Raw genomic sequence first — 18,195 nt, forward strand, 5'->3', positions numbered from 1 at the left:
AATTAAAATAGTTATTCAAACAGGTGTACATTTAAAAAATAAGAGTTGAAGACTAATTTTCAAACATTGTAAAATATTATATCTAATAAATAAACTTCTTGCGATAGTTATTCTCACGCTATCAGTCTTGAGTTCTCTTTGCCGATATCTGTCTCGAGTGGCAACACCGCAGCAACAGCTGTTTTGCCATAAGAAGTAGTGGATTTTGCATCGCTTTGGACACACTGATTGATCGGTGTTTTTATTTTTTTTTGGTTCGGCTTATCTAATAATTTAATAACACATTAATGCAGCCATTTATTGTCATTCGCAACTACACGCAAGATGATGAGCTCAAGTGCCAGGAGCTGGTGCGGGACTACATCATGTCGTTCTCGAATAAGTCCTTTTTTGTCTATTGCTTTCGAGAGGTGAGACATCTTTATCTAGATCCCCAAACTCTATGAACTATTTGGATTTCAACTTTTTTCAGATCACCCTGCAGTTCATAGTCATCACGTGGGCCATATTCTTCATATTTCTGGGAGTGCCCCTGCTTTTTTGTGCACTCACTGTGCCCGCTTGCATATTTTGCCTATTTACCGGCACCTACTTCTCGTTTTACTCCAAGGCAGTGGAGTTGATGAGGGTAAGTGTTAAAGCATCGGCAGCAAAGTATCTCAAACTAAGAACGTTTACTTTCCAGACCAAACCATCGCAGTCTTTGGTGGCCGAGTGCTATGAACCCTTCATTTTCCGCTGCTCACCGAAGGAAGCTAGCTACCAGATATTTACCGAGAACTGTCCATACGAGGAAACATACACGAGGAAATTCCGGCGCAGGATTGTGGCCGCTATTAGTGTGAAGAATCACCACGCCGTATACAATGCTGCATGGATCTATCGCTTTGCCATCGATCCCCATTACCCGTGTCAGACGATCATGGACCCCATGATAAAACTGGTGGTCAAGAACTGCATTATCGGCGGGTACGCCTCACTGGAGTGCACTATCTCCGAGTGGCAGGAAAGTGAGCGCGACTTTTATGATGATTTTGGGTTCGTTACGCGGCAGATCTACCACAAAAAGATCATTGGCAGCAGTTTGGCAGTGATGAAAACCCAGCTGACCTATGGGTTACGTACCGACGGAGCAGCTTTGCACAAGCAAAACTAGTGCGTTACCAATGGTGCAATATAGATGATAGATAAATGGATTCTGTGGAATCTTATTTAATATTTACGTATTTATTCTGTGAACTTTACATTCCAGTCACATATTGCGTCCCGAACTCAAATCACACCGAATTATGCCCTTGATGGCGTTTCTTTATCGATTCGACAATGTTTAAAGCCAGTTTAGCCAATATATAGTAAGCTAATACTCCACAAACATTCCTGCATGTCGACAGACTTTAGCCGTTGTCGGCTCGACAAAGAGTAAATTCCGTCTAGGATTAAGAAGAAACTTTATAATCTCCACACTCGAAGTTTTAATAATTGTAAACACGTTGACACTGCTTTTGTCCTGTTTTATTATCTCTGGTTTATTCTTTGACATATTCTATTTAAATAAATAAATAAAATATTTAGTAATAAATAAAATTTGCGTAATGATTTAGCGTAAATTTGATGCCACACATCTAATGTTTCGCATTTTGCTGTGTGATTCTGCTGTAGGTACATTAATTTCTTATTCTTTGATGCATTTCTCGGTTCTGTAGCCCGTTACATGGTTGAATTAAGGTGTAATTTGGAAAAAGAGTCCAGTTTATGTTTGCGTTTAAATTGCCATAGCACTGCGTATAAAAAGCCTACATGCCGGGGACATGCAATGTTTAACTAATTTCATATATCATCTGTCTGTATACACTTCGTTTTTTATTGGGATTTTATGTTCCTTTCATATAGTTGTTCTCAGTTACAATTTTGCGTTAGCGCAACTAATTCTTAAAAAAATAAACAGGAGCTGCCGGCTAGTTGCTCCGCACTGTAAATGTAACTATGTATTTAAATTTAGTTTAGTTGGTTTCACTTGCATCAACTATTTAAAGCGTGTTTCAAAACTGGCTGTGAAATTAGCATAGTTTCCCGTTTCGTTTTCATTTTATATATTGATTCTCATCTCCTGCCACGTGAGTTATAGCCATCTGCTGTTAAGGTAAATTGAATTCTTTTGGTTTCGTCGCAAACAGCCTCCTCCTCCACTTGGGTTGCTATCCTCGCATGCTGCGCCTTCCACTTGCCTCCTAGAAGAGCTTCACACGCCGCTTCAGCTCGTTGCGTCGCCACTGGGGTAGCCGATAGAACTCCGACCTGGCGCACTGCAAGATGTGTTCGAATTCGATGTCCGACAGATGGCGCTGTGGTGATAGAGAGCGTTATTTGCGTTCTGTCTGTGAAGTTGGCTTCATAACTTACCTCTAGGTTACAGCGATCCACGTCCGAGGGCAGACGGTAGTTTGTGATTAGCAGTAGGTGATAGGGATAGATCTTGGCCGGCTCGTGCACCAGCATCGAATGGGACATGTTGGGCAGACTGCGCCGGATGAGTCCGGCCTGCGGATAGTGGTAGGAGAGTGCTCCTGAGTAAGTGCTCGAGGCGGGCAGGTCGCCGCCCATCAGAGCTCGCCTATCGCCCTCGGTGATCGAGTCCACAGAAGCTGCCAGAGGAGAATTATGTTATTCTTTCGCCGAGCCGGGTTTTCAAAATATATTTCACTTACCCTCCGATTTGCCGCAGCTCAAATCTGTGCTGTGGGTCTTGTCGCCCAGTCCTCCATAGGAGAAGTCCTGTTTTCGAAAAGGGCATGGGATTAGTTTTCTGATCAAATTGAGGGACACATGCAACAATAATAAACGAAAAACCAGTGCAAGTTACAGGTGATACCAACGGGCATCCAAACACAAGACGGGGACTCAAAGGACTCTACGGCATAGCAACAACGAAAGCGGTCTTACAGTGGCACCATGCATCGTGGCCGCAGCGGATGTGGTGGAGCTGAATGTGTGGGAGCGTGGTGCTAGCCCGTATCCTGGCTTGGGCACATGGCGCAGCGCACTCACCACTGAGCAGATGTGGATGTAGATGTACATGTTGATGGTGTTCAAGTGATGTTGATATGTTCATGATGCAAATGTTCGAGTTTTAGTTGGTCAAGTGTGGATGGGTGTTAGTTTTTTGAGTTATTTGTTGTCAGGTGTCAGGGCAACAATAGCAAACACATAGTTGTTAGGAGTGGCGCAGGATGGGTGGATGGGTGGGATTGGGTTTTCAGACACGCAATGAAGCAGCAGACCAACCAGTTGAGACATATGCGAAACAGTTGTTAGTTCATCCAGGTGAGCAAACCAGTGGCGGCATTGGAAAGTGAGAGAAACAAGAAACAAATACCGTCGTAACTATTTTGGGATTACATATAAGCGGATAGGTTCGTGTGGTAGTGGGTAAGCTATAAGCTACATAACCGACAGCCCGGCACCAAGGATATAATCTGATCTGATCGGATCGGATCGGATCTGATGCGATCTATGCCGATCTGAGCAACAGGCAGCACTTACGGAGCTGAAGCCATTGCGTATATAGGGCAGAGTCGTCGTTTTGAATCCGTATCCGGGCTTGGGCGGCGATCGGTAGGAATGTATGGCTATAAACGTAAGTGGGCTAATATATAATATCGGTATCGAATCGCTATTTGCCTGAAAATCGAAACTAGGACAATGCTCTCTAGAGGATTACCATTGTAGCTGGGCGCGTTTCCAAGCGATTTGCCAAGCGAGCCACGGTAGCTGGTGGAGCGATCGAACATCTCGTCCTCGTAGAAGGGCTTCTGGTGGTCCAGATTGCGCGATGGCGATGCTCCAATGGGCGATTCGTATCTGTGTAATCAAGATGTCATAGGATTAGTATTACTACACTATACTATATACTATAACCATATGTTTTGCTATCTTATCGTTCTATTTTTAAAACAAATAATAATAGATTTCTTCAAGTGCAAAATACACCGAGCACGAACTAGAAGATACATTTTTCAATTTTCTTATAACGATCAATTTTCATTATCATCATTTTTCAATTTTCTTATAACGATCAATATCTTACCTCAATTTGTAGAGTGGCTCCTTGGAAGCGGAGGGCGTCCTGGATGCGTTGCGCGGATCCAAATTGTTCTGCTTCCACTTCCTGTACTTGGCGTGCTCCTTGAGGTCCTTGGCAATCGCCGATCCGATGCCCGAGTTAAGCTTTTCCAGCTGTTCGGCTTCGCGTTGAAGGCGTCTGTATTTTTGGGAAGAGATTTAATAGGATCTAGGATCATAGCATGCACAAGAGATTCCAATACTCACTGCTGCTCCTCGCCATTCTTGACCTTGCCATTCGGCTTGCCATTCTCCACATTCTCGTCCTCATCATCGGAGGCGGGCACTCCCTTGTAGGTATCACTGTATCGCCGCCTACGCTCCGGATCCGTGTAGGGATACGGCGGAGCGGGAAAGTCATCCCGCTCGATCTTGGGCTGCTCACCTGGCGGCGGCTTCTTGGCGGCCGGATAGTGAGACAGTTCAATCGGCTCCTCGTTGTTCATGCCAGGACTCTTGGGACGCGGCGTCTCCGAGCGGATGGCGTCCACCAGCACCTTCATGGCGCTGCGGGTCCGCGAGTGGGGACGCGACGGCGGGCGGCTTCCGGCCACGGATCCCGCATTGCTGGCGGTGGTCGCGTATGAGGAGGGCCGATGGAAGTGCGGCGACAGCGGCGTCTTGTCATACGGATCGATCGGCTTGCGCAGATAGTGCGGCGCATCCGTCAGATAGCTGTAGGTGTAGATGCGCGAGATGTCCTCGGCATTGGGTCGTCCGTACTCCCGGAGTATCAGACCCGGACTCACCGTTCGGTAGTGCTGCAAATTAAGTGGGATTAGTCCTGGGCTCTCATTTCAAAGTTTAAATACATGCAGTGCCGTGTGTTTTTCTTTTCGGTTTTAGTATTTTCAAAAACGATGGCAGAAAATGAGGGGAAATCATAAAGTAAAATTATAAAACAAACCTTGCGGCTAGAGGAATAAAGTGAACCATTAAAGCTCGGAGTTCTGGAGCGGATGTACTGAAAACGAACGAAAAAATAAAAACGCAAGCTCAAAACAACTAAAATGCAAGTAACTGAAATTATAAAATCATAAGTGCTGTGTGTAGGTGCAAAAAGGGGGTGGTAAATTGAGATGGGTGATATTTTCAGGGTGCCTATATAAATATAATATATAAGGTTCTAAAATAGTTCTAAAATATCACCCATTCTAGTATGAAATTTGATTTTAAATGCGTGTGCCTTTCGTGAATTTTGCAGCATTCAAATTAGTTGCAAGCTCAGCAGCCTCTTTAAACTCGGGATTGTTGTGTTGGAGTCTCGAGAATTATCTCAGTACCAGCGGTTTATCATCTGTAGATCCGACTACTTACCATCTCGCTAAGGGCACTGGAGCTCATCCGGTCGCATTCAGTGTCTGTGAAGTTGCCATTGGAGGCACCTCCGACCACCGACGAAGTGCCTCCGCCGCCGTTCAAAATTATGCCGGACTCGGAGGGACCCGGACCGCATCGCGGATGCCAGATGGCACTGCCCTGCAGGTACATCTCCTCGCCGTCGCCGAAGGGATCGCCGCACTTTGTGCAGCGGGCACAGGTCGGATGGAAGTGGTGGTTGTCGCCCGCCTGGAGCACCTTGCCGCTAATGAAGCGACTGCAGTAGGCACACTTCACCCCGAATCCCTTCTGGTAGCACTTCTCGCAGTAGGGCACCGCGTCTTTGCCCATGTACTCCCCATTGAGCACCGCCTGGCAGGCCTTGCACCGGAAACAAGAGACATGCCACTGCCGGTCCAACGCCACCAGTGCCTGGCCCTCCTTCAGCAGCTCCCCACAGCCGGCACAGTCATTGGGATCGTAGTCCTCCTTGAGGTGCGCCTTATGAGAGATCACACTGCCGTGCTGCTGGTGGGCAGTGGCTCTCGTCGGACTCTCCGCCGGAGGAGCTGGCGAGGAGACGCCTCCACCCGTCGCCTGGCGACTGGGCGACACTGGAGCACCCGTGACGCATTGCTCGCAAAGCACCTCCTTTCCGGTGTTGGTCACCTGTGAGGAGGAATATGTGATTAGTTACTTATCACTCGATCTGTGGAGGGTTTCAGCTCACCTTACTGCCCGACTTGAAGGGCTGCTTGCACTTGGAGCAGGTGAAGCACTTCTGGTGATAGGTCTTGCCCATGGTGCTGACCACCTCGCCCTCCACATACTGCTGGCAATTTGCGCACTTGGTGCCGTACAGCCGCTGATAGTCCGGTATGCAATAGTAGGCGTTGTCCTTTGTGAAGAATCCGCCGGTGGCCAGGGACTTCTTGCACTGGCAGCACTGGAAGCAGGCCTTGTGGAAGTGGTTGTCCGCCACGCGGAGCACCTCGCCGGAGCACTTCTTCGTGCATTTCGCACAGTAGATTTTTTGTTTACCTGTTTGCGGGGAAAAGGGGACGAAAACGAAGGGAGAACTACGGTTAGTAGAGCCTGACATTAAATTCATTCAATCAGTACTATCGCCAGATTACGTATACGCAGTGTTGCGCTGATGTCATATGCATGTGATGCGATAATGCCCCAACCTTGCCCCGTTTTACCGAGCTCAGTTCGAAGCTCCGTTCCCAATGTGCTAGGGTATATCGGTCTGGTCTTGTCTGTTTGTGGATGTTTCGGAATGGATATATATATTAATATATACATCACAACTTATCGTATATCGTATGTTGCGAGATTCGTTGTATGTGTGTGTGCGTTGTTTCCCCCACACTTGTGTGCCTATGTAAGCACTTGTATTGACAGTCACAACCAGGCCAACTCTTCTACACACCCCGACATGGCCGTAAGTCGTTTGTAGTCTGACTCACGGGTCTGGCAAGCCATTAATCTTATCATTGATAAGGCCAAGGGCAGATATTTTCTTTATATAAAGACAGCACACACACAAACACTGCTCGTTAATGTACACACAAGTGTGGAACAGGTTAAATAGATGTGTGACATGGAGCCCCCAGTTTTGCATATGTCCATGGGGGTAGCATGCACATGTGTACATAGTGTGAGAAATATCCCAACCAACTGCAAATAAACTGCAAGGTAGAAGCAAAGACACTAGAATAACTAGTGTCTTTGGTAGAAGATAACAAGCATTCATAAAGAATTACTTGGAATGCGAAAGGGGGACAAAACTGCCACCCTTTGAGAATCACTGAAAGTAAAGCGACTTCTGGGAAGACTCTGCCGTATTGAAACTTTAGATACGTTTGCTTTATCACCTGTTGAATCAATAATCTGACCAGACTCAGATATTTGCTATCTGATCGTTTGTATCTGGTTCAGGAGCTATATATTCTCATATATATTCTCATGAGTTGACTTACATGCCAACACATAGTGTTCCTTATTGCAAGATCAGTCATGAAGGGAACTTGGAGCTCGGAACTCGGCACCATGACGGCTGAACGCATCGAAACTAATTGTTGGCCATGACTGATGTGCTGATCTGTTCTGGCGGCTTTCTTGTCCGCCGGAGGCAGAAGTCTGCGGTTGATTAAATAGACAGCGGAACATCCCAGCCACACCACATCGGCTAAAAGCAGCCGCTTGCAGTGCATAACAAGAGTAAAGATACATATACATACATACATATGCATATGTGGATAAATGTGTGTGTATGTATATAAGAGCGACCGCATTGTATCGCGCTGTCTGAACATTTTTCACCATCTCACTGTTGTTTTTTCAGGCCTTTTGGATTTTTTTGTTTTTCCCCAATTTAGTCGGCAGTTGTGTTGCTTTTTCATATTTGGGTTGCTTCCAAAATAGAAATTATTGATAAGCCCGTAGCTCAGGTTCATGTGTGCCATTAGCTTGTTCTATAATAGTGACGTATGTCTGCGCACTAACGGTATCAGCCATTATCTTGTATTAAATTGTTTATAGCATTCTCTTAATGTTTCCTATTCATGGAGAACTAATCAAGAACATTAAATTGTGTGACTAGAATAAGAACTATTCTGACTAGACTCATTAAAAACTTTAAAAGCTTCATTTGTAAGTAGATTTAAATGTGCTAAGTGATAAGAGGAAAACTAAGAATTATATAGAATTTAGAGGGAGAGCAACGGTCTAGATGTTCTTTCCACTGTTTATTTTGAATTTAAAACCAATACTATTACTTAATATACACGATCAATCTACCAGGTTACCAACACATCTCAATATGGCGAGAATAGTACATACACAAAAATTCAAGAATGAATATTTATTTGTGCGGTGACGCCACCGAAATTTTTCACATTCGGCGGTCCAGTTGGAATGAAAGACGACCTGATAATACAAACTCAGATACAGATACACCGGCTCAGTTTCAGATACATTTACGGATACATGTGTATATTGTTCGACAGAGAGCGGGCTTTCGTCACCAACTTGGACTTCCGCCCCATAGTTTGTTTAAAGTTCGTGTACGTGCTCTGCCCGTTTTAATTAATTTCATTATGTTTCGCTGACTATCTGCCTTGTTTATTATGCAATCACACACATTTTGTTCCACAATTTGCATATTGATTTTGGCATTTTGTTTATTGACTTTCCAGCGCTTCGCCCCACCCCCACCCCCTCACTTCTATTAGCGATCACCCGCTAATTGACAAACAAAACCAGCGAAAATTACATTTTCATGCAACAGAGAGCCGGCAAAACGGCGACTTTGCCTCATCCAAGTTAGTACAATAAAAGTTTGAGCGCTCATTTTCAGTGTTGTTTTATTGTAATTGCGCAGAGCGATTTTAGTGACGATGATGTCATCGTCATCGTCGTCAATGTGGAGCTGTGGAGTTGCGCGATTGCGACTGCCAGTATGTGCCACAACTGTGGACCGCAAACAAACTGGTTGCTTTGGGCTGCTCGTATTTGAAATATGTACAAACAAACAATACGAAAATTCGGAACGAGAACATATACATATGTACATACATACGGAGTATGGTACAATAAGAAAAAAAACCCGTCCGGCTGCCAGGGGGCAAGTCCAAGGTTACAGTCGCACACTCCGACCAGACCCCATCGATTCGATGTGGAGGGGTCAAGCTGCAGGGCAGCGAAAATATTTTAATTAATTTCAGCCGCGCCCAAAATGCCACAACGACCCTAACCTTAAACGAAGAAATCGAAACTAAACCCTAAAGCACTAAGAGGGTCATAAACCTGCACGCAGAAAAACGATTAAAAATTCGTTATCTTTTCCATATATTAGGAGATCTTCCAACAATAGGATATCAAGACAGCTCAAATAAAATATTTATATTACTTTACCAATATGGCATTGAAATTAAATAAACGAGAAAATGTGTATTTACCATAATTATCTAAAAATGGTGTGAATTTTAAAACATTTACACCATTAACATTATTTTCCGTGCACGGAAAATCGCAAATTAAAGCTAGAGGCAGGAGAAGCGACCTTCGTCACTAGCACGGCATGCACTCAAAAGCGCACGGTGCCAGTTCAAGCGGAGCAAGTGCGTCAAATCCTTGACTGACTGCGGGCAGGATAATGTCGAGGACAATGCAGGTCAAGGCGACGGGCGGAAGCAGGTGAAACGCCACTCCAGCTGGCTGGCAGACAATAAATAAGCCCGAAAGCAAACATCGCTCTCTTGTGCATTCCACGCCCACGACAACGATTCACCCACGAATGGTTCTGTTTGTACGCACAAACATTTCTAGTTTGGAAGAGCAACAACATAATATACACAAATGATTATTTGGCAAGGCAAATCAACAGCAGCGGCCACATAAATAGGAAGCTTACTTTTGTACCTACATACAAAGGTGGTTCAGTTGAGAATGTAAACATTGGTGGAAGGTGGGAAGTTTACATTTGTTTGGCAAAAGAAAACCTGTTTAATAAATACATATATAATATCCTCAGTTTTTTCATTTTCGGTTGGTATTTCTTTGACTGCTGCTATACACAAATACGCGTTGGTTTCTTTCACGGAATTACTCATCCAATTCAAAATGCTTCGCAAGTGTTTTTTTTATGCTGTGCTACCTGACGCACATGTATTTATATTTAAGCACATCCACGGTTTAGAGTTTTCGGTGCTTCGGTCGATTTGAAAGTGCTTCCTGTATGCTTATTAGACGAAAAGTGAAAAGAGCACCCCACACAAGTGCAGCTGATGACGCTGCAGCTACGAAAATAGCATTCAATTAGACAAGTGAAGGGGTTAGGGGGGGGGGGGGCTGAGGAGGAGGCGGAAAGTGGGAAAATAAGGAAAATGAATGGGGGGATTGGGGCACAACACAAGAGGAGATGCCACTTTCTATGCAAGTGCTCTGACCTATATAACCCCGCCTGGGAAACGCCAACGAAATGCCATGAAACACCACGAAATGCACGGCGAAGACGAACAAATCAACGGCGAAATAAATGAGAAAAATTCCACTAAATGAATGAGGGGATGGTGGGTGGCTGGAGATCGGGGATAGGGGTCTGGGGAATGGGGCTCGTTCGCCCCTTTCGCTTTCATTTGAGCACGGGCACAGCGGCAGCGTAGTCAAACGAAAAAGGAAACCCAGTGGAAGTCAATGCTCTTGTCATGAGTTCATGTCGAGCAATTGCTGCCGCCTTTGCCGGAGGCGGAGATTCGGATGGCTATTGTTAAGCCTTTTGCGGCGGGCGACTCGACATTATGGGGTACACATCGACGACCACTTCCACATTCACATCCACATCCCCATCCCCATCCTCACCAAGTCCAAGTCAATTAGGCATTTTAGGCACGCATGCAACTACTTGTAGACGGGATGAATACTGCACTCGGAGAAATGGCCAATATCCATTCCACTATTACAAACCTATCCCACCAAAAAGTAATGTGTACTTTAGTGAGCTATAAGGGTTATCAATTCCACGCTAAGCTGTTTTCCAAATAGCTAAATCGTAGATTTGTTTATTTATATGTATTCACTATAATTTAAATTTTTTAGCTTTCAAAATAACCAAACATTTGAGTAAGCCATCAAGTGATTTTTGCAAATTTGAGATCGTTTCTTAATGCCTCAAAAAGTGTGCAATAAGATTGAATGGATAAGATTCAACTTCGGAAAGCTGTAACCATTCTTCTTTCCCACACACACACACACAGAAAACGAGACCCATTTTTAGGGCAGTGCATGCATATGAACTTAATTAGGGCCAGTAGCGGAGTAGCCGAGTAATTAATCATTGACAACACAAGTACACGTCTCGAATAGCGGTATACGCAAGCCCTTTGCAGCGGCAACTCGAGAATGGAAGGCGGAAAATGTAGGAATCCGACGCCAAAAGGCAGGCCCATTCCCATTCCCATTCCCATTCTCATTCCCATTCACATGCACATTGAAGAACGGTTTCGGTTTGGCAGGCTTACAGGTTTATGTTTGCGGGTTATTCGAGAGCGGCTCTCACGACGGGACGCCCTAACGGTATCGTGTGTAATTGCAGTTGCACAAGCACTTTGAGGTTTATTCGGTCAGCGTTTCAGATCCCTTCAGCGACAATATCACCCCGAATTAGTCCGAAAAGTGTTATGAAGTTAAAAAGTAAAGAAGCGAACACGAAACTTGTTCATACAACAACACTGACGTCATCCCAGCTGAGAAATTAAAATAGGGAGTGGACGTGGACTACAATCATATGCGAGTGGGGCAGTGTTGGTGAGAGCGATCCGACTCTCAGCTGGCCAGTATTGATTGATGATGACCCACCGGCAGTGGTTGAAGAAGGTGCAGGGAAGGGGATGGGGAAGGGGAAGAGGGAACATGCGAGAGACCACCTGAGCTACTATCCCTCTGCCCTCTCGCTATATGAACCACTCCTACGATGCGATAAGGCCGATAATGCCATAATGCTGGTATCGCACCACCCACCACCCCCTTTCGATAACTTTGCGCAGACACACACACACACACACACACCTTAATCGAAGAGAGAGAGACAGTATCTGTGTTTGTCGGCAGATAACTTACCCATGGCGAGATACTATATACTGCTGTGCTCTTCGCTTTTTCGCCTGCAAAACGGGGGAGGGAATCACGCACACTAGAACAGAGAGACACACACGGGGAAAGCACAAATACTCGCGCACAGGTCACCACTACTTCCTCTTCACTTCACTAACAAAATTTTTCTTCTGCTAAGATTTTTTCTATTTGTATCTTTCGCCGTATGCATTCGCAATCTGCGTAGCACGATTGTTAGACTGTAAACATGTGTGAGTCTGGATAGGAGTGTGGTTAATAATGCGTTCGCAGCTCGAATGACGAATGTGCGATTTGCTTTTGGTGTGGTCTCGCACTTTAAATTTGACGACAAAGATCACAGCGGAAAATGGTGGCCTTTTTGAAATGCCTGAATGTCTGATTCTCAAATCGGAGCTGCGACCAGCAAAAAAACACCGCACCGCACCAGCAACGAAACCGACGGCAGCAAAAAGACGACTAAGTATCTGAGAGATACGGCTCGGATGGCAAAAACATCGTGCTTCCAAGAATACACTAAAATTAACCCCAAAGATAAGTTTCGTATGGAAATAGCGGTTGGGTGTTAAACTTGGCTACAATTGGAAAGGTGGGGAGCTCGGCTGTGGAAGAGCATGTATTAGTGATGACACCGTTCGTGCCACTGTACCGTTCCCTATAAATTTGATAATCTATAAAAATAACAAGTAATTCCATAAATGATGCTGCTTATAATTTACTTTGTACTTTATAGAGACAGAAATAATAATGAACTACTTTTTTTTATCTATCTACTAGTAAAGTTAGTTTGGGCAATAAAGTAGGAAAGTCCATACTTTATTAAAATAAATTCAACTATAGTCATTTTGTTTCCGTTTAAATCTTTACTTAAAACTTTTATTTAAATAAGTGATTTTTTTTATGCGTTTTGCGTGTACATTTGCACAATAAGCTTTCTTAGAAGTTAATAATAATAATTGTAATAACATTACTAACAAAAATAATAATGAGATAAAATTCCATTTATAATACAATAAGAATAAAATTCATTATGTTATTGGCCCTTTGTTCAACTGTCTAGAACCATAGGATTTCTATATATGTTATATAATTATAGATATTATATTTATAGGCATGAATGTATAATGATTCATAATAATTCCAAAAAGTGTTTTAAAAACTATCAATAAACATTTCAATGACGCTTTCATTTTCACCCGCTGCATAATTATGTTGTGTGTTCGCCACCCATTTAAAATTTAATAGTACATTGAGATTTGCAATATTTTAAGTCCGGAGCTTGGGTATTCACATTAACTACCGCGTACATAGGTGTACAAATTCCACCGCTTAAATTCGCATCTGCCTTTCGTACACGTAATCATTTAATGGATTGTTTCACATGTGAGTGTAATTAAATCTACCAGTGTATAGCTTCAATTTCGTAGTAAATGTGGTCTATATTGCCTCGACGACCCAGTGTGAATAAATTTGACTAAAATCAACGAACGTTGACTTGGGAACGGATATGATATACATACGTCGATCAATCTATTTTCGTACGTTGCTACTTAACCTTTAGTTTGCTTTCAATTTAGTTACAACTACAACTTTCAACTGCTTGCATATATGCATATGTATTCTCTATAGTTTCCTTTAGCTAGCTGCGAGTGCAAGAGTGTAGGATCTGCACTTGTTATTCCTGTCTCAAAAATCTGCTAACGATCGCCAAAAGTACAAAATAAGGATATTGAATTCTATGCACAGCATCCTAATCAGAAGCTGGGTGACGGATGTGCCGCATCATATCCTCTACTCCTCATCCGAGTCGCCATCACTGGAGTAATGTGTGATTTGAGGGCGACGAATGAAAGGCGCCGTTATCACTTGTCTGAAAGAAAGTTTACAGGTTTAATTAGCATGTCTATGTCCGGAAGGAGAGCAAGTCATATTTACGCAATGCGGCGGTAGTGATTTAGCCACTCTTCCAGCATCTGGGCGACCAGCAAGGGACGCTTGCTTAGCTTTTGTTGCGCCACCAGTAGGCCTCCATCAGTTACGCACACGTCCAGCCATTGACGCATCATTGACTCCTCGTTGCCAACCTGCAGGCAAGGAACGGAAATGTCTAAGCTCACAATGTTCTACAGGATATTTGAATAAGCTCTCACCTCCGACTGTGTAAGGAAATGTATGGGCAAAAGTTTCAGCTCGCAGTCCATTAGCGGGAGATAGGTTACGTCCTCCACATCGTCACGCCGCCCATCGATGCGAGTGAATGGCTCCATCGGCACCAGGGCGCTGAAATGGCCACGTGTGTAGCCCAGTGCTATCGGTGACTTGGTGCAAAAGTTTTGATCCCAGAACAAAGGCAAGTAGACACCTAGAAATAAGGCAATCAAATAAATGCAATACAGCGACGTAAAAATTAATAGCTACCTTCGAAACGCGCGTATCCAATGTCCTCGCCCCGAAAACTCTTGACGTACTTCACGCCGTAAACGATAATCGGCCGACGAAGGATATGCGCCAGCGCAAAGATGTGCAGTTGCTCCAGGGACGAGCCGGGTTGGCCGGCCAATGACAGTAGTGTACTCCAGTCCTCCTCGAACTGAGAGTCCTCCAGCGTAAAGTGGAGCATCGAAGCCTGCAGCATCTCGTACTCTTTCCAGCGAGTAAAGAACCTACAATAAGAGTATCAAGACTATTAATAAGCTGACGGTTGTTAAAACAAATTCGTTTAACTTACACATGCCCGCACTGGTGCAGTGTGTCGGCGAGTGCCCGCCTAAGGATATTGTCACGATCGAAGACGCCCCAGGTGGCCTGCATGGCCGAGTCCAGCAGGCAGTCGCCAGCACTGCGGTTCCACAGTACAAACATCCGTGAGCTCAGGCGAGCAGTGATCTCCAGCGACCAATTCAAGGCCGGCGGCGGCGTCTCCAGCTGTTTCTGCGCGTCGCGGTCGAGCAGCTCATCGTAGAGCTGCTCCTGTATGGGTATCGGCAGCTCCTCAATCTCGGCGGGGAGGGCGAAGGTGGCGTGCTTTTGCACATAGTGGCAGGGTAGACCGGACTTGCGCAAGCGCAGGGTATTGGCAAAGTGGCGCCGGATATCGGCCGCCAAGTCGGGAGCCACGTAGGACGGCACACGCTTGATGCCCGGCCCCGAACCGGAGATCTGGTCCAGCAGCATCGGTAACATCTCCTCGCGATGAAAACGAATGGCCAGGTGGATCAGGGTGTGGCCCACGTCGAAGGCCGAGTTGCGGTTGAGGGCGGCAATCTCGGTGCTGGTCAACGAACGGGCTGGATTGCCACCGCAGGAGAGGTACGCCTCCACAGCGCTGTAGTTGTTCTCCACGACGCCCAGGCACGCATTCAGCCACTGCCAGTCCACCTGTCGTCGGATTTGACGCTGGCGGCGCTCCTGACGCTCTTGCAGCGTATCACAGTTGTTGATGGTTTCCGAAGAACCTGGAAAGTGAATATCAATTAGTCATACCCAGAGAAATCACATTAAAAACTCTTACCCAGTTGGTAAATGTGCTTCTTATTGAACGAGTTATTGACGCTGACGGTATCCACGTTTGGCTGCTGCAGTTGTTGCTGATTCTCCTCCTGACTGTTTAGGCTGGATGAGGCGTGCAAGTCGTTCTGCGACCCACTAATCTCCCGCTCCCTCGTCTTGCCGCACATGGAGCACTTGATGCTCCTCGGCCAGTTTTCGTAAGTGCAAGACTAAGGAAAATTCTAACTTTAAGTACATCTGAGCGAATTGGTTGGGATATGAAAACCTACGTTACACGCCCATTTGGAGACATAGCACTGCTTCTGCTGCTGCGGCGGGACGGCGGCGGAGGATGAGGATTCCCGCTGTTGCTGCGGCTGCAGCTGGAGCTGCATCTGCTGCTGTAGGACAGGCTGCCGGTGCTGGGACTGCGACTGGTTGTGAGACGCATTGGCGAGATTGTTCAGATGGGTCGCATCGTCTATGCCACGACTAAGGCTCAAACGATGGGAGGCCGTGGCGCCGATGAGCTGAACCGGCTTATTGGCCAGGTTCTCCTCCGAGCCGCTGATGCGAAGGGCTTGCAGCGCCTCTCCTGCACGATCCCCGTCCGCCTCGTTATCCATGTCCTTTTTGCCACGCTCTATCGCCTCGCCACCGCGCTTCGTGCAGCACTGAACGCAGCGCAGGCTCCGCGGCCAATTGAGATAGGTGCACACCTTGCAGGGCCACTTTTCGCTGTCCGCCACGTTGCTCTGCCGTGCCTGGCTCTGCGGCTGGAGCGAGTAGCACGTGGACGAAGGTGTGGGCGACATTACGGCTACTTCGACGGCAGCCGCCTCCTCCGCAACGGTGCAGCTCTCCTGGGCTGGACTCAGACTGCAAGAATTAGCAAGTATTAATTAGCAGAAGATTAGGTATAGATCGTCAGAGTTGTCATACCGGAAGATGTCCTCGTTGAGCAGCGGCTTGGACGCCTGGCACATGGTGCATTTCAGCGAGGATGGGTAGTTCTCGTAGGTGCAAGTTTCACATTTCCATTTCTGCGCATCGTCTTTGGTATCGCACATTGTTTATGCGCGGAGCCGGCCAATGCAGTTGATCTGCCAAGGAGAAAGGGATCATACGTTGAATATTTGATATGGGATACACGAGTGTCACCAAGTAAGGGGATCCCATAAAATATGCTTTTACTAGTCAAATCCACCTGGCTGCCTTTTTTACTTCAAAATAGTTTAATTTCTGAACAATTGTAAGCTTAGACAATCATTTTAGTCGAAGTTGGTTGAAGATACGAAGAGTTTGATCAATAATGTATAGCTATGTTGACTTTTGTCGGAAGTTAATGAGATGTTGCATTCAAAAGAAAAAGATTATCTAAAAACTAATATTGGATTTATAAGTACGCAGGGAAATCTACAATTTGGAGGACATTTCAATTTACCTTGACTTATTTTGCAAAGTATAAAGACTATATGCATGACTCGTTTTGGGGGACAACTATCTACCAATGAATGTATCTACTAAGCTACTATTCTTTGGATAAGCGAACCGAAAGGGTATCCCTAAAGTCGGTGAGCGGCGAATCCACCACTTCCGACTCGTTAATAAGGTCAAACAACGGTTAGCGAGGCAGAAGCAGTGTCCTTGACCCTGAGACATAATTCGCAGATACATCCACAGATATGTACATCTGCCTTGGCTCCATTTCCATTTCCCCCACTGGCGTCACAGTCAGCCTTCGGGTTCTCGTTGCCTGGGATTGGATTGGAATGAATTGGATAGGGTCTGGTTTTGGTAGTAGTGGTGGTATAGGTGGTAGTGGTTCAACTGCTGGGTCGGTTGCATTTATTTGTTGCCATTATAATTCGCCTATGTATGTATGGCATGTGTCGCGTGCGATGTACGTACGTATGTATGTACGCTGGTATGCCAGTTTTCGCGCTAGTTTCTTATTGGGATTCGCCCCGTGCCATCCCAACCATCCCACAACCGCCTCCACCCCCCTTCCCACATCGACGTCTTTACACAGTACCTGGCGCAGAAAATCGCAAGGCCTTTTGCAGCAGTCCCAGAAAACGCGAATGCGACTGCGACCACGACAGCGATTGGATTCGATTCGAATCGAGTCGATTTAAATATATAACACAATCACAATAGGGACCGCGAGTATAGCATTAGTATTATAGTAGCTATAAGGTGTAGTTGCTATAGTCGCCGTCGGCCACCCGCGCCCGCAGCAGCGACACTATGTCGACGTCGATCCAATATTGCCAGTAATGAGCGCTGGCAGCAGGCAGGAAAATCACAATTACAAAACAAAGACGATGAGAAAACTTTCACTCGATTTTCAGTTTGGGGGGTTTTCTTTCTTGCTTTCCTTCTCAATTTTCAGCTGTACTTGCTTGGGGCGCGTGAAACGAAACTGCCCGCACACATTCACGGCGACGAACACACGCACGGTGGATCGTAGTGCAAGGAATTTGGAATTTGGATTATTTGGAAACAGCTAATTATTTATTTTTTACATTATTGCGAGGCCAATCATCTGGTTCTCTGTCCGCCTATCGACAACTATCGGTGCTCCGTCCCTGGCGCTCAGTGTTGAAAAGTGTCTCGGTTAGCTGGTTA

At 45.6% G+C, this 18,195-nt stretch overlaps 3 protein-coding genes across 10 annotated transcripts, besides 1 other annotated feature; 1 reads left to right on the forward strand and 2 right to left on the reverse strand.

The window, feature by feature from the left end:
• The first annotated feature begins 197 nt into the window (after positions 1-197).
• Positions 198-1,580, forward strand: CG32939 (uncharacterized protein). The gene is made up of 3 exons (NM_176441.2): positions 198-410; positions 473-628; positions 686-1,580. The coding sequence occupies exons 1-3, from the start codon at positions 288-290 to the stop codon at positions 1,154-1,156; spliced, it is 750 nt and encodes a 249-aa protein (NP_788618.1). The 5' UTR covers positions 198-287; the 3' UTR covers positions 1,157-1,580.
• Unc-115a (Uncoordinated 115a) lies at positions 1,505-12,536 on the reverse strand. Of its 8 annotated transcripts, none has more exons than NM_001170102.2 (11): positions 6,630-7,039; positions 6,170-6,480; positions 5,437-6,108; positions 5,027-5,083; positions 4,327-4,880; positions 4,085-4,258; positions 3,719-3,858; positions 3,541-3,626; positions 2,706-2,772; positions 2,401-2,642; positions 1,505-2,342 (listed from the first exon to the last, which is right to left on the reverse strand). In NM_001170102.2, the coding sequence occupies exons 1-11, from the start codon at positions 6,745-6,747 to the stop codon at positions 2,229-2,231; spliced, it is 2,535 nt and encodes an 844-aa protein (NP_001163573.1). In that variant the 5' UTR covers positions 6,748-7,039; the 3' UTR covers positions 1,505-2,228. The 8 variants fall into 8 exon arrangements, with proteins under 8 accessions (NP_001163573.1, NP_001287257.1, NP_001287258.1 ...); NM_001170104.3 differs by lacking the exons at positions 3,541-3,626; positions 6,630-7,039 and adding exons at positions 2,941-3,047; positions 12,064-12,536 and having other exon boundaries at positions 1,841-2,342; NM_141673.6 differs by lacking the exon at positions 6,630-7,039 and adding an exon at positions 12,064-12,536 and having other exon boundaries at positions 1,841-2,342.
• Positions 7,145-7,176: a mobile genetic element.
• Positions 12,537-13,114: 578 nt separating the features above from the next.
• Positions 13,115-18,156, reverse strand: trbd (trabid). Its single transcript, NM_141674.3, has 9 exons — positions 17,600-18,156; positions 16,507-16,667; positions 15,855-16,443; positions 15,587-15,794; positions 14,804-15,530; positions 14,494-14,738; positions 14,226-14,437; positions 14,011-14,159; positions 13,115-13,945 (listed from the first exon to the last, which is right to left on the reverse strand). The coding sequence occupies exons 2-9, from the start codon at positions 16,632-16,634 to the stop codon at positions 13,867-13,869; spliced, it is 2,337 nt and encodes a 778-aa protein (NP_649931.1). The 5' UTR covers positions 16,635-16,667; positions 17,600-18,156; the 3' UTR covers positions 13,115-13,866.
• Between the last annotated feature and the right edge of the window lie 39 nt (positions 18,157-18,195).

The sequence above is a fragment of the Drosophila melanogaster genome, chromosome 3R (assembly GCF_000001215.4).
Source record: "Drosophila melanogaster chromosome 3R".
NCBI lineage: Eukaryota > Metazoa > Arthropoda > Insecta > Diptera > Drosophilidae > Drosophila > Drosophila melanogaster.